This window comes from Lathyrus oleraceus, chromosome 2, assembly GCF_024323335.1.
Source record: "Lathyrus oleraceus cultivar Zhongwan6 chromosome 2, CAAS_Psat_ZW6_1.0, whole genome shotgun sequence".
NCBI classification, from domain to species: Eukaryota; Viridiplantae; Streptophyta; class Magnoliopsida; order Fabales; family Fabaceae; genus Lathyrus; species Lathyrus oleraceus.
In genome coordinates, this window is record NC_066580.1 from 171,476,882 (window position 1) to 171,496,694 (window position 19,813).

General features: G+C 41.2%; 1 protein-coding gene across 1 annotated transcript; it reads left to right on the top strand.

The window, feature by feature from the left end:
* Positions 1 to 7,897: 7,897 nt before the first annotated feature.
* Positions 7,898 to 9,361, top strand: LOC127122467 (uncharacterized). The gene is made up of 2 exons (XM_051052802.1): positions 7,898 to 8,479; positions 8,603 to 9,361. Exons 1-2 carry the CDS (start codon positions 7,898 to 7,900, stop codon positions 9,359 to 9,361), a joined length of 1,341 nt encoding a protein of 446 aa, XP_050908759.1.
* Positions 9,362 to 19,813: the final 10,452 nt, after the last annotated feature.

Below are 19,813 nucleotides of genomic sequence, written 5' to 3' on the forward strand. Positions count from 1 at the left end.
AGTCAGGCAAAAACCCTAGACAGTCAACAGTCAGTCAAAGCAGTGGATGGTGGCCATTCTTGTGGAATTTGGACACCATGCTCATTAATCAAGAGTTCATATGTCTTGGTACATCATTTGAAGTCAAGTTCTCAAGGAATTAGGGTTTGGAGTTCACCAGAAGAGGTTCAGTCAGCCAGAAACCCTAAAAGTCAACTATTGGTCAACTGTCCATTTAATCAGTGATTTGATGATTGGATTTGGTTTGAGGGAGCTCATTCATGTCCAAATAGGCCTCATATATCATGTCAAACACCATCATGGAAGAATTTGAAGCCAGATCAAAAATTTCCAAAAATGGAAACTGGACCTGTAACTGAAACTTACCAAAAATGGAAAGTCTTGATCCTCAAACTTACATCATTATACAAGCTTCAAATGAATTTTTGCCCAACATGAAAGTTGAAGATCTTGTTCTCCCATTTCCAAAAAGTCCAAGAACTCTCAATTCCCATGTGTGGTTGGCAAGTTATGATCGAATCGATTTCAGAAATTCTTGAACTTCAAAAGGCCATATCTCCCAAACCATTTGGCCAATTTTGGTGGGGTTTTTTCCTACAAGTCACATTTGATCCCCTCTTTCCAAAAATATAAATTTCATGAGCCAAAACTTCACCAATCAAAATGGCATTTTTTGACTTATCTCATTTAAATGCAAGTTTGACCAAGGGTTGACTTTTTGATATAATCATTTTTTTTCCACTTGGCCAATTGAAATAGCTCAGAAATATCATTTAAAATGTGTTTGCCAAGTCAAATTATGCAGTACACATGTATCCATGCTAGCTTGCTTGGAATGTGGCCAAGAGTACACTTTCACCATGTCCATGGACCATACCTTGCTTTGTACTCTTAAGACAGAAAATTAAGAGATCAATTGTTGTCATTAAAACCTCATTTGCAGCCCATAACCAACAGAAGGAAGGCCATGCTCTAGCTGTTTGGAATTGGGAAGAAAGTACATAGCTACATCCACATTTTCATGGTTTTTGAGGCAGGACCACAAGACAGTTTTGGTTCATCATATTTTCTGTCATTGGAGGACAGTAGTAGCAGCAGCAGCCCACACTGCATACAACTCACTCCCTCAAGAATTGACCTTGCTTGGCATTTATCTAAAATCTGTCACAATTCCAAAAGGCCAAGGCTTTGCCTTACCATAAAAGCAACATCCAACAGCATCCACCATGCCATGCCTTGTACTCTCAAATAGCAGATTATTTCATCATTTTTCTGTCATGGCCAAGCCCACATTGCAGACAGAACTTCACTAATTCATTCACACATCCTTGGCCATTTTTCTCAAAAAAAATCTTCCAAAACCTCAAGTAACCCTAGCAAGCTTTATTGGTTCTTCTCATCCAAGCCACAAAAACAGCAAATTAAAACTTCATTTTCTGTCAAAAGAAACCAGCAGTAGCAGCCAAAAATCACAGCAGATACTCATTCTAAAAAATGACCTTGCTTTTGGCATTTCAAAAAAACCTGTCCAAAGCTCCAAAGAACCTAAGCCTTGCATGACTATTTTCACTACCCTTTCATCATTCTGAACTAATGGCAGCCATTTCACAGCAAAAAAACTTTGGTTCTATCATTTGCTCAAAACTCATTCTTTCCAAAAACAGTCCAAACTTCATAATGAACTGAGCCCGGCTATTGTGTTTCACCACCATTCCATCATTTTGAAACCATCAAACACATTTTGACAGCATACAAACCTTGGTCCTCTCATTGGCTCAAAAACTTCATTTGGTGCATTTGTCATTTTCTGTCCAGAACTTCCAAAACCTAGCCTTGCACTGTATTTTTTCACCCTCCATTCATCACTTTGGAACCCTGCTAGCACCATCTAACACAGCCAAAAAACCATTGTTCACTCATTTGTCAAAAAACTCATCTTTTGCCATTTTCCAAAACAGTCCAAAACACCCAATGAACTGAGCCTGGCCTTTGTTTCCTCACCACCCAAGCATCATTGTAGACTCTTTGGAACCACATTTTCACACCTGTAAGTACCTTTTCTAGCCCTGTTTTAAAGAGGTGGCAGCCATGGCAGAAATTGTTTGAGCTCACTCCAAGCCATTGCAAGTCAAACAACCTTCATCATTCATCATCTGGGACCCTAAGGTGCAACTGTTTCACTTCAAAACAACCAAACAACATCAAGAACACAACTGTCCTTCAATTTTTGGTATGGATTCGACCCCCTCCTTTTGTTTAATTATTACATGCTTTCAAAAGATCTTTCAATGCTGAGTTTAGTGATGTCTTTATTTTGAAAATGGTTAAGTATGTGTGGAGTTATGCTGTTTGGAAGTTTGATGATGCTTATGTATTTTGCTCGATTCTTGACTTGTATGGTGTTTTAGTGAAAACCATTGTTGGATTATGTATGGACATTGCTTGCTGATCATGTTGATGCCCTCAATTTACATTTCTGGGCATTTTCACTTTCCACGATTTTTGAGAGGGATGAAGATCACAAACCCTAATCCCAAATGCATTTCCCAGATTTTTGGTTCCCATTCACGTGCATGCATGGCCCTCTCCTCAACAACCAATTAAAACATTTCCTCCTTGGCCCAAAAACGGCATCGTTCCATTAAGTGGTCCAAAGAATTACCAAACTGCCATTCTACATTTTTAATTTTAAATCATTTCATTTTATTTCTTCAATTATTTCATCCAACTTGCAAAATTCATAACTTGCCCAATTTTGATCCAAATTTAATGGGATTTTTTGTGTTGACTTCCTCATGATCTCTAGTTTTTATCATCATTTTTCCAGATTTTTATGATCAATGAATTTTAAATGGCAATAGGGTTTTGTTCATGTATGCAAATATTGTACACTTAGCCAAAACATTTGTGAAATGATAAGAATGCATCCAATGGCTCCCAATTTGTTTGTGCTTAAACTAGACACACTCATGGTGATTTTGGTGTAGAGTTTGTGAATTTATCATTGCTGGTTTGTGAGTTATGAATTTTTAAATTAGGGTGTGACAATTTGTGTCACGCCATTGATGCCCAACTTCATGATTTTCATTACCATGCTTCTTGACCTCCAATTGATCTGATTTTTTGCATGAACCTACCCTTGTATGTCTAGTTTACATGTGATTTTTTGTGGATTTATTTGTGGCATTTTCCTAATTGTTTGAGATTTTCTCCCCTGCCTAGTCAAATGTTGACTTTTTGTGACACATGTTCCCATTTCATTTGTGAAATTCTCATACTTTATTAGATGGACATGAAATTTTACATGAGATAACCAGACATCCTCATCTTTGCCATGGGTTTAGTCCCATTCATTTATCATACACCATCTCTGACTTATGATTTTTCTAAGTTGATGCATGTTTGGTTGACTTCTTTGAGCATGTTCAAAATTGCTTTGACTTTCTGATTTTCATTGACTGCCTTCCACTTGTCCAAATGAGATGAAATTTGACATGCTTACCATGCTGTGGGTTGTAATTGATCATGATTTATTTGGTGATTTTTGGGAATGTTTAAGATTGCTTTTGAGTAAAGTCTTGCTGTTGACTTCTATGAGCTTCTAAATGCCATACCTTGACCTAAATTGTTCATGAAATGATGATGGTGATTGTTATGAATGTGAAACCAATTGGGTTTGTTTCTTAAATGTTTGAACTTGATTTTTATTGGGCATTGCTTGCTGTTTTGACTTTTTCATTCATGTTTGACCCTAGGCTTGCCCTAGTGGTCCTGTTACTCACCTTTGAGCTTGTGTTTTCAGGTTAAGCAACAATTGACCATTGAGACCAATTCTTTTGATTGAGCTTGCTTAAATATCATTGTCTAACTTGTTTGTTTTGTAGGTGGCTTGGCTCACATGCCTTAAGCCTTGTGCCTTGCACATTCATCTGCTTCTGTTGACTGTTGGTGTCTGTTTCTGTTTGTTTTGTTTGAAGTTGCATACTAACATCTGCTTGACTGTTTCAGGTACTTTAGTTGCTTAGTTCCTTGTGAACTTTTTGCTTTGCTTTGCTTGTATAAGCAAGTTGCATTGAGGTATGTCTCTTTTACTTCATGTAGTCTGGAAGACCTGGCCTGTTACTTGGCCAGGCAACTGTCTGAAGTCCTCCTTAAGAGGCAATGTTTGTGGATGTTTAATTTTGTCCTTGCATAGAGTCAAAGACCTCCTAAGTGAAGAGGCAATTGGCAGAACCCAAGGGATATGCAACCTATCCCCTGCTATTCAGTGTGTCTTCTGCTTTGCTCACACCACTGTGTTGATGCATTGTAGATACAAACCCAAGATCTTGTGCAATTGCACAGTTGAGTCAGTTTTAAATGTGTAGAAGGGTTCCCACTTTCTGAACCCACACATTCTTGTCAAATGCTCTCCCTGGCCAGGGATAGAAGCAATGAGGCACACCCCTCATCTCCTTTCATCTGCTTCACCTTAGTCTCTCAATGGCAAGGTTAAGAGCAATATTCACCCAGTTCCAGAGGTTTGTTTGTTGAGGTTGATATGACCCCTCGACTAAAACCTAACCCTTGTTTGAGCCTCTTGTGTGCCTATAGTGTGTGCTATATGTGCTTGTATGTTTGTTTGACTTGCTTCCTGTGCAAGTTAGGGTTAGTTTAGACTTGCTTCCTGTGCAAGTTAGGTTTTTGCTTGGCTTGCTTCCTGTGCAAGTTAAGTGTGTGTGTGGCTTGCTTCCTGTGCAAGTCATGATTAGGATAGGCTGGCTCCCTGTGCCAGTTAGCTAGAAACCTTAACTTAGGGTTGAATTTGCATGATAACATCTAGGCTCGAGTCGTAGTCTCCCTAGTTGTGTCTCCCTCTGTTATCTGGTTAGGCTAGTCCTTTATCCCTCTGTAGGGGAACTACATCGCCCTGATCTTCACACCAGATGAAGTATGTAGGCAGGAGATTGAGCTGATCTCTCCGGGCGCCTTTTCTTTTCTTTTGTGTGTGTTTGACAGTTATAGGCTCGAGTCCCCGACTCCCTATTAATTTGTTGTGTTGTTGTGTGCTTGGAAGCCGATGTAAGTCCATCGAGTGGCATTTGGGTTCCAGGGTGTGTTTTGGTTCGGATGCTGATGTAAGTCCAGTGATTGGCATTCAGGCTCCCCGTTTGCCTTTGCCTGTGTTTGTTTGTGTGCGTGTCAGCCGAGCTACGAATGCTCTGATTCTTCTCTCGTCCGAGAGGATACGTATGCATGGGATGCGATATCCTAGCGAGCATGTGTCGTCTCCCCAGTCCGAACTACTTCGACTCTGATGTCTATGCCTGATAGACTAAGTAGGCCCAGGATGCGGTATCCTGCCGAGTCAGTTTCAGTCAGTTTCTTTTGTCTCTTTCAGCCAGGGTGTGTGAGTTTGAGCAGTGTTTAGCAACCAATATTCTTTCCTTTTGTGCGTGGATCCCGTCGAGTACGACGGATGCGTAGGGGTGCTAATACCTTCCCTTCGCATAACCGACTCCCGAACCCATTCTCTTTGGTCGCGAGACCATGTTCTTTCCCAGGTTTACTCTGAGCGTTTCCTTTCCCTCTTTTGGGATAAATAACGCACGGTGGCGGCTCTGTTGTTCTTGTTTTCCCGCCGGTTTTTCGCGTGATGCGACAGTAAGCTTCCGCTTTATTATCTCTCGATTATTCGAATAATTGGCGTACGCCATATTGCTCGAATTTTCGTCATTTAATTAAAACCCTAAAAAACTCTATAAAATTAAAATTATTTTCTCAAATTAATCACAAATCCTAAAAGCATTATTTAAATTAATTTTGAATAAAAAGGAGAATAGTAAGCTTCCGCTTTATTATCTCTCGATTATTCGAATAATTGGCGTATGCCATATTGCCCAAATTTTCGTCATTTAATTAAAACCCTAAAAAACTCTTAAAATCAAATTACTCCCCCAGTCAATTAATTATTCTAAAAGTCTCTATTTTTATAATTAATCTTTAAGTGAAAAGGAGATTAATGAGCATCAGCTCCATTATCTCTCAGTTATTCGAATAATTGGCGTACGCCACATTGCTCGAATCTTCGTCATCAAATTAAAACAGAATCGAATAAATCCAAACTATTTTCGCAAATCAAATACAATATATAAAAAGATATCTTTTACAATTTAAACCTCGGGTGATAAGAGATAGGAGGCGTTCGCCTCGCCATCTCTCCATTATTTGAATAATTGGCTTACGCCATATTGCACAAATTATCGACTTCCGATTAAAACACTTTAAATAAACTTGGATAAGAGAATAGGTGGCGTACGCCTCATTATTCTTTGAATAAGCAAGTAGGAGGCGTACGCCTCACTACCGTGCATATGCAACATCCACAAACAAACCTTTAAATAATCGAACGAAAAAGGAGTAGAAGGCGTACACCTTATTACTCCTCGAAAGAATTGGTCGATTGGTGTACACAATATTGCTCAATCTTTTGTCGTTCTTTAAAACACCTTAACAAATCAAACTAATGTCTCGCCCCCGTGCGACCCACAACTTAAAATTCTTTTCAAAAGAATATTGTTAATCCTTTCTAATGCGCATAACAAACTAATGCTTAAGCCTCCGCCGGGAGTAAACAAGCAAGCGTTTAGCCTTTAGAACGCGATCTACACAGTCGTTCATTAAAAGACACCAACAAAGACCGTAGTTTCCCAAACTACGAATGCTCTGATTTCCTTATTATACCATAAGGATACGTAGGCAGGAGATTGCTGTATCTTTGGGAGCACACTAAAAAAAAACCTCCCCGTTCTCCTCCTGAGGTCTTCACCCATATCTATCATCAATTCTAATTACCCGAAGAAAAGCAAATAACATGTAATTAACATTCAAATAGCAAATTGGACTAAAAGGTTCCCGTTGAGTACAACGGACGTGAGGGGTGCTAATACCTTCCCCTTACGTAATCGACTCCCGAACCCGAATATGGTTGCGACGACCATTATTCTTATTTCTAAAGGTTTTATCGATATTTTCCTATTCCTTCATTAGGATAAATAATGTTCGGTGGCGACTCTGTTCGAACATAAAAATTTTCTGCGACCATCGCGAGGAATCGTATTTTTCGAGATGCGACAGATGGCGACTCTGCTGGGGACAAGCTTAGCTCCAAGCTAGAAAGAGCCAAACCTAACTTAGTGAATTTGCTATATATGTTAGAATACCGCTTTTTATTTGCTTCTGTATATCTTGATGTATTATTTATGCTATGTAATTTATTCTGCTATTATGTTGGGTGATCTATGGTGTTTGACACATGTTGTGAGATAAGCTCCGTACCCGAGCTTTGAGAAGAACTTAGAACCCGGAGTTGTGTAGTATTGAACCGGGGGATGTACACCTCATTGGGACAATACAAGAACTCCACCTAGAGTAGATCTGTTCAGAGTTTCCATCATAATATGGCTAGCCCATCATTGCGAGGAAACGTTGAACATGGTCCATGACTCTGGGAACCTCATCTTAAACTGAAGTCCGTCTTCATGATTGGCGATCGTGTAGTATTGAACCGAAGGGTGTACACCCTGTTCGAACAATACGAGGATCCCACTTAGAATAGACCGATTCAGGACTTCCATTTCAATGTGGCTAGCCCATTATTGCGATGGAAGACTGAACTTGGTCCATGACTCTAAGTTCTTATCATGAAAATAGATAACCTTAGGAGAAATCCTTGATGTATGGGGTAAAAGACATAGAACCGTTGTTAAGTTGAACCTTGTGATATATGTGAAACCTGGATCCCTTTCATTGCATAAACATCATGTTGCATTCATTATGAGCATAGCAAAATCATTTCCACACTTTTTTATTTTCAGGGAATTTCAAAATTTTCAATTAATTAAGCATTCAAGAACAAATGGAGTCAGAAAAGAAAAAAACATTCCAAATCAAAGCTAAGGTACCGTGTGTGAAGAAGTTCATTGCATTCAGAGATGGGTTGACTAACATCCGTCGATACGCATTCACACTCAAATATGGGAAGATTCTACAGTTGTTGTCAGTACCAGTACAAAAGGATGCTATTACCGCACTAGCCCAGTTTTATGATCCATCACTCAGAAGTTTCCTCTTTAAAGATTTCCAGTTGGCCCCGACTTTGGAAGAATTTGGAAGAATATTGGACTCTCCTAAGCAGAAGAAGGGACCATACAAGGGGTTAGGTCAAATCCCTGAACCCGAAGAGTTGGCAGAAGTATTAAGCATCCCAGTCAAAGATCTAACCCCTAACATCAAAATTTGGGGAAAGGTACAGGGAATTCCACAAGAGTACCTGGAGAAAACTGCTCAAGGCTTTGCTGAAGCCCAGAAGTGGGAAGCCCATGATACTATTATGGCTTTACTTATTTTTGGATTAGTGTTATTTCCTAACATGGAGAAGTTAGTTGATGTAGCAGCTATTAGCGTGTTTTGGGCCGTCAAGGTTAAGAACGAAGATCCAGTACCCGCACTCCTAGCATATGTTTATCACACCTTGCACCTACGCTTTGAGAAGAAGGGAGGACTGATGTTATGTTGCATACCACTCCTTTACCAATGGCTTGTCTCTCATGTGTTCAAATAGGTTGATACAATTGAAAGTATGGATGGATATGAGTGGTCTCAAAAGTTAGTAGGACTCACTGAAAATACCATTATTTGGTATCCTTATGGCTTGAATGTGGGAGATACAATTACTAGTTATGGAGAGTTTCCGAATGTACCATTAATAGGGTCAAAAGGGTGCATTAACTACAATCCTGTTTTAGCAGTAAGGCAGTTGGGTTATCCTATCACATACAAACCAGGTGACCAGTTGTTAGAAGGTTTTGTGTTCCATGATATGGAGGATCCCGTTATGCTGAGAAGGGTTATCCGAGCCTGGGAGAAAGTTCACTTCAGAGGACAAGACAAAGGAAAGGGTGTTATAGGGGATAGAGAACCATATCATCAATGGGTCACCAGAAGAAGTCAAGAGATCAAACTGCCATTCATCCTCGATCCTCCAACTCAACCTCCACCACCAGAACCCATCCCTGTCTCCATGGAAGAAGTGGAAGCATTGAGAGCTACTATAGCAAGACTTGGACGAAAAAATGAAGAGCTACAGGCCAGCTTCCAGCAAGTTTCAAATGAAAGAAATGAGATAAAGTGGGAACTAGAGAGGAAGAAGGCCCAACTTGAAGCGACTGAGGAAAAGGTCGATAAGGAAGAACATAAGAGAAAGAAAGTGAAAATAAGCATGGAACAAGCTGACCACTGCCTAGAAACCATTAAAGAGCAGTTGAGACAAGTTGAGAAAGAATGCCAAAAGAATAAGCGATGGTGGCTACGAGCTACATAAGAGAAAAAAGAAGTTAGAGAGATATTGGAGGCTCAAATACAAGATCTCACTATCTCCCTCCATAATGCTGAGACCCAAGCCGAGCACGAGCGCCGACTTAAGGAAAGAGCCCTTTAAGCTTCTCGAGTCACACCTATCACTTGGGCCGAGAAATGTCAAGAAGCAAAAGATGCTAGAGGTGTTGCTCAACATTGGAAAGATAGATTCGAGGCATTCCATCAAGACAGTGTGATATGGCTAAGGGAAAGAGAGCAAGTCATTGAGGATTACGATACCTTTAGGAGAACTATCAATTTCTTGCAAGCGGACAAAGATGGGTACCATGCAAAGCTCAACAGTTTGGTACAATTCTGCAACTGGACGACCCAAGAAATGCCTTGGAGGTTGAGAGAGGCAGTGGGAGGATTGGACCAACATGACACACATCCTGCTGTAATCCATTTTGTTATGATGTGTGAAGGGATGGTGAAGAGGTTCAAGTCTGAATTAGAAGAACTCATAACTCGAAAGACTTCTATGTGATTATTTTGTTTTTCTTATATTCAGTTAGTATTTGAGTTGTATCAATTTGGGTGGTTATGCCTTTGTACTCCGTACTTTCAACATTTGAATGGAGGAGGATGATCCTCATTTTTATTTCCTGACTTTATGTTTTCTCTAAATGCTTAATATAACTACAACCGTGATGAAAATTCCCTGAAAATAAAATATGCATAACATTCGCATCCTCATTATGCATCACGCTTCATAAAAACAAAAAAAAACTTACCCAACCTTTTGCCCTCTATCCAGTAACGCTGACTAATCAACACCGGTACGAGACGCGAAGCCATTACAAGATGACGTTAGAGCAAGTGGAGGCTAACCAAGCTACCATGAGGTCAGACATTAATACGATCCAAGAGAAGATGGATCAAATGCTGGAAACAATGCTCGCCATCGCCCAGAGAGAGAGGGTTGCGGATGCAAAAGCTGAGGCTAGAAGGAATGATAACCCATCAAGTTTGGTCCACCAAGACGAGAGCTTCGTCCACGCCAAGAAGAGTCTGGTTCATATACCAGTAGGAAGCAAAGGAGATGGGGATCGTGCAGATCCTTCTGAGGCGCCTGCTCATTATGGGTCCGAAATGGGAGATGACCCGTATGAAGCTTTCTATGTGCCGGATCAACCAAAGCCTAAGACACTTCCAGACCCTGCTGCAGATAGGCTTCGTGCCTTGGAAAAGAAGATCAAAGCTATTGAAGGGAATAATATCTTCGGCGCCTCTGCCATGAACATGCGTCTGGTATCAAATTTGGTCATCCCGGCTAAATTTAAAACTCCTGATTTCGAGAAATACAAAGGCCAGACTTGCCCAAGAAGTCACCTAGTGATGTACTTTAGGAAAATGGCTGCTCATACCGAAAATGACAAACTGCTTATACACTGTTTCCAAGATAGTTTGAGTGGAGCGTCTCTGAGATGGTACATGAGTTTAGAGCAAGGGCGGATTCAAAACTGGGAAGATTTGGCTGACGCATTCCTCCATCAGTACAAATATAATTTGGATATGGCACCTGACCGAATGCAGTTGCAAGGGATGACAATGAAAGAAAATGAGTCCTTTAAAGAATACACCCAGCGATGGAGAGAGTTGGCTGCTCAGGTAGAGCCACCATTGTCTGAGAAGGAAATGACTGGAATATTTGTGGACACGCTGAAAAACCCATTCTTTGATAGATTGGTGAGTAGTGCAGCATCCGATTTTGCGCATCTGGTCACAATCGGAGATCGCATAGAAAAGGGTCTGAGGGATGGAAAGATTTCAGGAGCCGTGGCAACCCCTAGCGCACCGAAAAAGTATTTTGGAGGCTTCCAAAAGAAAAAAGAGGGTGAAACGAACGCTGTATCTAGAGGATATAAGGGGAAGCAACAAGCTTCATATGGCCAAGTCGCTGTCGTGGTACTCATACCTTATCAACAACCCATACAACAACAACCAATGTATTAACCACATCATCAACAACCTCGTCAACAACAGAATACAGCACCACCAAGACAATTCAGGCCAAGGCCTCCAAGAAGGCAGCTTGACCCTCTACCAGTACCTTATAGTCAAATATTCCCATATTTGCAAAAGGAGGGTCTTCTCACATTGAGGGAGCTGAAACCGGTTGTTTTTCCATATCCACCAGGATATGATGCTAACGCCCATTGTGAATTTCACATGGGAGCGCCCGGCCATACCCTGGAAAATTGTTTTGCATTCCAAAATAGGGTACAAGACCTGATTGAAGCAAAAGTTGTTACCTTCACTCCGAGACGCCCGAACGTGAACACTAATCCCATGCCAACACATGGAGATACTTCCGTCAGTGCCATAGAGGAGAGTGATCAGGGAGAACTGATTCTTAAGGTTGAAGAGATTCAAACCCCTATCACCAGGATAGGGGCACAGCTGCTAAAAAGTGTTCTAGTTCCAGAGGGGCTAGTCAATGATGAGAATGATAAAGGGTTGAGGAATTCTATACAACAAATGCTGGATCAAGGCGAGTTACAGATAAATCGCCGTGTTAATAACAAAGAAGAGGAAGAGATAACTGTCGTGGTAGACATCCTTTATGATGAGGTTAACGTGGACATCCCTTTCAATGGGGTTAATGTGGCCATCCATTATGATGAGGTTAATGTGGAAATCCCCATAAACCCATTGGTGATAGAGTTTCCAGCACCGTTCGCGTATAAGGATGAGAAGGCGGTACCATGGATATATCAGTCCAGAGCTTTTAAGCAAGGGCAGGAAGACCGACCCATGGTAATCAACGAACCAAACGTTACCTCAATTGTGGGGCCAGCCGGGATGACGCGTAGTGGCCGAGTGTTCGCGCCAAGGGCTGTTGATGCTTCTACAAAAGCCAAAGGGAAAGAAGTTGCTACTCCTATCCAAATCCCTGTCCCTAGTCGAGAAATGCAAGAAATGCATTTGTCTCCTAAAGCTGCGGTCACTCGTGAGGAGGCTGAGGAATTTCTAAGGATAATCAAGAAAAGTGATTATAAAGTGGTGGACCAGTTAAATCAAACACCTTAAAAAATCTCCATGTTATCTCTGTTGCTCAACTCAGAAGCGCACAGGAGTTCATTACTGAAAGTGTTAAGCACAACACATATCACGAAAGACATAACGATAGAACAGTTTGACGACGTGATAGCTTGCGTAACCACTGGAAATTTTTTGGGGTTTAACGATGATGAACTGCCAGTTGAGGGAAAGAACCATAACAAGGCCCTACATATCTCCTTGAAATGCATAGACATTATACTATCAAGGGTGTTAGTAGACACAGGTTCCTCACTGAACGTCATGCCAAAAACCACCTTGATAAAGCTGCCGATGGAGGGGATGAATATGAAGCCCAGTACCCTAATTGTAAAAGCATTCGATGGCTCAAGACGAGCAGTGATAGGAGAGGTTAACCTACCAATCAAAATAGGCCCAACCTTCTTCAATATCACATTCCAAGTTATGGACATACATCCCGGTTATAGTTGCCTACTTGTAAGACCATGGATCCACTCTGCAGGCGTCGTCACCTCCACTTTACACCAAAAGCTAAAATTCATTACCAATGACAAGATGATTGTGATTGGAGGGGAGGAGGATATCTTGGTTAGCCATTTAACATCTTTCCGATAAATCGAAGTGGATGGCGAGATAACCGAGACACCATTCCAGTCCTTGGAAGTGGTAAATATGATGGCTGTCCAACGAACATTGGAGACTCCGAAGTCAGGACCGTCCATGGCCTCGTGGCAAGGAGCTAAGGCTGTGATGGAAAGTGAAAATGCTCAAGACTGGGGCAAAGTGGTGGAAGTGAACCAGAAGCGAGACAAGTTTGGGTCAGGGTATGACCCATCGTCAATTGAAGCCGGTAACCAACACGATAAAGAGCAAATTCCTCCTGTAGAAGAAACGTTCATCAGCGCTGGCCACATTTTTGGCAGCCAGGTGGCAATGATCAATGTTGAAGATCACGAGGAAGGGGTGTCTAGCTGGATACGACAAGCCGCGCCTAATGAAGAACTGACAAACTGGAAGGCTGTGGAAGTCCCTCAATTTTTTCAAAAGTAATTTTATTATTTTACACAAAACCATGTGCTCTGCCCAAGGCACAGTGGCATGTTGTAGGGCCTCATTTATCTTTTTTAAGAGTTTCTATATCCATAATAAATAGAGATTTGCATTCAATTTTTTGTTCCTTTCCTTTCGTTTTTTTACAAAAAATGGCATCAATTTTTATGCACGCACTTTCTAAATAAACTGCATAAATCATAACATGCAGAAACACCACCGAGACCATTGATTGCTAGGGTCTGGCATGACTTTGATTGTATGATCTACCAAGCTGAAGATGAAGTGGGGGAAGAGTGTGAACTCCCTGTAGAGTTGGCCAGATTGCTTAGACAAGAAGAGAAGGTCATTCAACCACACCAGGAGGACGTCGAAGTTATCAACCTGGGAACAAAAGAAGACAAAAGAGAAGTAAGGGTAGGCGTCGCGCTTCAAGATGCAGTAAAGACTAGATTGATAGAGCTCCTCCATGAATATAACGATGTGTTTGCATGGTCATACCAAGATATGCCCGGATTAGACACTGATATCGTGACCCACAAGCTTCCCCTTAAAGAAGAATGCTCTGCCGTCAAGCAAAAGCTAAGAAGAACTCGACCGGATATGGCTCTCAAGATCAGAGAAGAGGTGAGAAAGTAGTTTGACGCTGGTTTCCTGGAAGTCGCTAAGTACCCACAATGGGTTGCCAACATTGTACCGGTACCAAAGAAAGATGGGAAAGTCCGCATGTGCGTAGATTACCGAGACTTGAATAGAGCTAGTCCCAAAGACGATTTCCCATTACCTCACATCGATGTATTGGTAGATAACACATCCCAGTTCTATGTATTTTCCTTTATGGATGGATTCTCTGGATATAACCAAATTAAAATGGATCCCGAGGACATGGAGAAGACCACGTTCATTACCCCTTGGGGCACCTTTTGTTACAAGGTAATGCCGTTTGGATTAAAGAACGCTGGGGCAACATATCAACGCGCTATGGTGACTCTCTTTCATGATATGATTCATAAAGAGATCGAGGTGTATGTTGACGACATGATTGCCAAATCCCAGACAGAGGAGGAACATATCACTAATCTGGAGAAACTGTTTGCTCGTTTGAGGAAGTTTCGGTTGAGACTTAATCCTAACAAATGCACATTTGGGGTTCGATCCGGGAAGCTTTTAGGCTTTATTGTAAGCTAAAAGGGAATTGAGGTAGATCCTGACAAAGTTCGAGCCATTCAGAATATGCCTGCACCAAGGACTGAGAAGGAAGTCCATGGTTTCTTGGGAAGATTGAATTACATCGCTCGGTTTATCTCTCATCTTACTGCCACATGTAAACCAATATTCAAGCTTCTGAGGAAGAATCAAGGTGTGGAGTGGAATGATGACTGCCAAAGAGCCTTCGATAAAATTAAAGAATACTTACAAGAGCCACCGATCCTGATGCCCCCTGCAGAAGGGAGACCACTCATCATGTACTTAACAGTGCTCGACGAGTCCATGGGTTGTGTATTGGGACAACAAGATGAGACTGGTAGAAAAGAGCATGCCATATATTATCTGAGCAAGAAGTTTAATGATTGTGAGACCAGATATTCCTTACTCGAGAAGACTTGTTGTGCACTCGCATGGGCCGCTAAACGTCTCAGACAGTACATGCTGACTCACACGACTTGGTTGGTATCTAAAATGGATCCCATCAAGTACATATTCGAGAAACCAGCTCTTACCGGTAGGATTGCTCGATGGAAGATGTTGTTGTCAAAGTACGATATTCAATATGTTGCACAAAAGGCAATCAAAGGAAGCATACTGGCAGACCATCTTGCCCACCAACCATTGGAGGATTACCAACCTTTGAAGTTTGACTTCCCAGATGAGGACATTATGGCTGTCAAGGATGCTGAAGACTCTGAACATGAGGAGAATCTTGAGCCAAAAGCAGGCTGGACTCTCATGTTCGATGGTGCCTCAAATGCAATAGGCCATGGAATTGGGGCAGTGTTGATGTCTCCCAAGAATTTCCATCTACCATTCACTGCAAAGCTCTGTTTTACCTGCACAAATAACATGGCTGAGTATGAAGCTTGCATACTAGGGTTGGAAGAAGCTATTGAGTTGAAGATTAAGGTGCTAGAAGTATTTGGGGATTCCGCCCTGGTGATACATTAGATCAGAGGTGATTGGGAAACAAGACAAGCCAACCTAATTCCATATCGGGATTACGTGCTGAACTTACTTCCAAAATTCGACAAAATCACTTTCTCTCATATTCCTCGAGAAGAGAATCAGATGGCAGATGCTTTAGCAACCTTGGCTTCCATGTACAAGTTGATATGGCCCAACCATCAGCCTCACAATGAAATTAGGCGTTTTGATGAACCCGCGCATTGCCTGACGACAGCAGAAGAGCCAGATGGTAAACCCTGGTTCTTTGACATCAAACGGTATCTAGAGAAACAGGAATACCCGGCAGAGGCCTCTAGCCTTGACAAAAGGACCCTCCGGAGACTGGCATCGAAGTTCCACTTGAATGGGGAAGTATTGTACAAGCAAAATTATGACATGGTTTTGTTGAGGTGTGTGGACGAACAAGAAGCTAATCAGCTTATGAAGGACATACACGAAGGGTCTTTCGGCACACATGCAAATGGGCACTCCATGGCGAAGAAAATCCTGAGGGCAGGTTACTACGGGTTAACGATGGAAGCCGACTGTTATCATTACACCAGAACCTGTTACAAATGCCAAATCTATGCTAACAAAATACATGTACCGCCTACCCCGCTGAATGTTATAGCATCACCTTGGCCTTTCTCTATGTGGGGCATCGACATGATCGGGATGATAGAACCCAAAGCATCTAATGGGCATAGATTTATCTTGGTGGCCATAGACTACTTCACTAAATGGGTGGAAGTCGCATCGTATGCGAATGTCACAAAGCACGTAGTCGCATGTTTCTTAAAGAACAACATCATATGCCGATATGGGGTTCCCAACAAAATCATCACTGATAATGGGTCCAATCTCAACAACAAGACCATGGAGGAGTTATGCACAACGTTCAGGATCGAGCATCACAACTCGTCACCATATCGACCTAAGATGAATGGGGTTGTTGAAGCTGCGAACAAAAATATCAAGAAGATCATCCAGAAGATGGTAGTCACGTATAAGGATTGGCATGAGATGCTACCTTTTGCGTTACATGGTTATCGTATGTCAGTACGAACTTCAACAGGGGAAACCCCATACTCCTTAGTATACGGCATGGAAGCAGTTCTTCCCATAGAGGTGGAGATTCCCTCGATGAGAGTCTTAATGGAGGCTAAGCTAGACGAGGCAGAATGGGTTCAATCAAGGTACGACGAGCTTAACCTTATTGAGGAGAAACGCTTGAAAGCGCTAGGTCATGGTCAACTCTATCAGAGGCGTCTTAATAAGGCATTCGACAAGAAAGTCCGTCCCAGGGTGTTTCAAGAGGGTGATTTGGTGCTGAAGAAAATCTTGCCCATTCACAAGGACTCTAGGGGGAGGTGGACACCAAATTATGAAAGTCCATTTGTGGTGGTCAGAGCCTTTTCTGGAGGCGCTCTAATCTTGGCAACTATGGATGGTGATGAATTGCCACTTCCTACCAATGTTGATGCCGTTAAAAAGTACTTTTCCTAGAAAAGTGGAATGATAAAAGCCGCTAAATCGAAAACCTGAAAAGGCGATTTAGGCAAAAATGGCTATCCCGGTGGATCGAAAACCTGAAAGGGCGATCCAGGCAAAAATTAGGGATAAAAATAAAAAAGATTTGACCCGCTGAGTTGAAAACCCGAAAGGGCGGCTCAGGAAAAAATGGGTATCCTGGTGGATCGAAAACCCGAAAGGGAGATCCAGGCAAAAGTTAGGGATTAATTCAAAGGCAAAGAACTGTACTTTCAGGCGTCTAGCATGTCCCTCGAAGACAAAGAATCAACCTACCTGACCTTACCAAAGGCGAGGTGCTCGGATTATCAAAGTCATAAGGATCATAGCAGTGTGGAGACTCAATAGGAACTCAGTTTTATTGCCGCTTTGTTTCTACACACATCAATTACCTCATTAAGGAATTGCATCTTTATGTACAATCGCCCATTCAAGGGTCAAATCAATAAAAGAGAAATTTTCTCGACAAAAGTTGTGCCCAAATTATTTTGCATTTTATCTGTTTGTTTGCAAAGCACCTTTATCTTTGATAAACATCACTCTTAAAGATTTTGGAGAAAATAAAAACACATAATTAAATGTAGTAATAAAATTGCTTTTGAAATGTTGCAAGGATAAACCTCTTGGTCTCCCAGTTTGCTCTTTTTTTTCATAGAGGTGTAGGATTGTGTGCAGGCACCTATGTCTATTCCAATTGCTAATCAACACCTCTCAAAAATATACTCATGGTATAGCCAAACCGGGGCAAGTCTCTAATGCATTTCCAACAGAAACATTAAATCGTAGTTGGAGTATTGCGTGTTGAGAAGTCTGAACCCTTCAGTGATTTGGGGCACCCCGGATATATTCCCAAAATCACCCAGTGGGGCATCAAATTTTGATCTCCATCATAACAAAAGTCCTCACCACTGGCACCATCACCCAAAGAAAAAACGCCCTAACCAGGGCAAATCCGAATTATCCATTCGCATACCCGCATGAATCACATGCGCCATGTGCATCAATTACATACATAATTTTCCTACCAAATAGGAAGATTCACCAAGAAGTAATCATATTAATCATTGGCATCCATATGCATAGCCTTATACGATTCGCATTCCTATATGCACAGTTAAATATCCCCAGCAAATACATAATGCATACACCTCAGGCATCCTCCCATGCATGGCATTTCCACCCAAAGTGGAACATCTTACGAAAATCAAACATAATATGATAAGGATCTAAGGTCATTCACGTCTATTCTAGATTTTCCTCATTTCCCAAATAATGTTATTACCCTACATATGCTCATGGAATCATTTCCTGGCCAGTCATTTCTCTCAACTTCGTGGGTGATAGTGATATTCCCAGCATTTTCTTTGCTACCACTGCTCCCCAAGAAGAGGTTACCCTAAAGGTCTCTTGTGAGCTTCTTCCCTGCAGAGCTTCTTCAACAGGTTTCCTCCAAAAGTAATCTTTTCTAAAAATATCCCCCCAACAGACATTCATTCTTTGAGATATTACTTCATTTATATGGAGAATCTCATTTTCATTATTGTTTGAGATGCTGTCTCATTAATATGAAGAGTCTCATTCCAGTTTTTCTTTTGAGATACTGCTCTAGTATCCTCGAAGAGTCTTAGATTCAATTAAGGTATCATTCCCTTGTTCGAAATATCTTAATTCTATCATATGAGATGCTGCTTCGACTCGATACAGAGAATTTCATCTTTTGCTGTTTGAGATGCTGTCTCATCCATATGAGGAGTCTCATTCCAGTTTTTCTTTTGAGATACTGCTCTAGTAACCTCGAAGAGTCTTAGATTCAATTAAGGTATCATTCCCTTGTTCAGAATATCTTAATTCTATCATATGAAATGCTGCTTCGACTCGATACAGAGAATCTCATCTTTAGCTGTTTGAGATGCTGTCTCATCAATATGAGGAGTCTCATTCCACTTTTTCTTTTGAGATACTGCTCTAGTATCCTCGAAGAGTCTTAGATTCAATTAAGGTATCATTCCCTTGTTCGGAATATCTTAATTCTATCATATGAGATGCTGCTTCGACTCGATACAGAGAATCTCATCTTTTGTTGTTTAAGATGCTGTCTCATCAATATGAGGAGTCTCATTCCAGTTTTTTCTTTTGAGATACTGCTCTAGTATCCTCGAAGAGTCTTAGATTCAATTAAGGTATCATTCCCTTGTTCGGAATATCTTAATTCTATCACATGAGATGCTGCTTCGACTCGATACAGAGAATCTCATCTTTTGCTGTTTGAGATGCTGTCTCATCAATATGAGGAGTCTCATTCCAGTTTTTCTTTTGAGATACTGCTCTAGTATCCTCGAAGAGTCTTAGATTCAATTAAGGTATCTTTCCCTTGTTCGGAGTATCTTAATTCTATCACATGAGATGCTGCTTCGACTCGATACAGAGAATCTCATCTTTTGCTGTTTGAGATGATGTCTCATCAAATATGAGGAGTCTCATTCCAGTTTTTCTTTTGAGATACTTCTCTAGTATCCTCGAAGAGTCTTAGATCCAATTAAGGTATCATTCTTTTGTTCGGAATATCTTTATTCTATCAAATAAGATGCTGCTTCGACTTGATATAGAAAATCTCATTTTCTTTACTGTTTGAGATGCTGCTTCATCAACATGA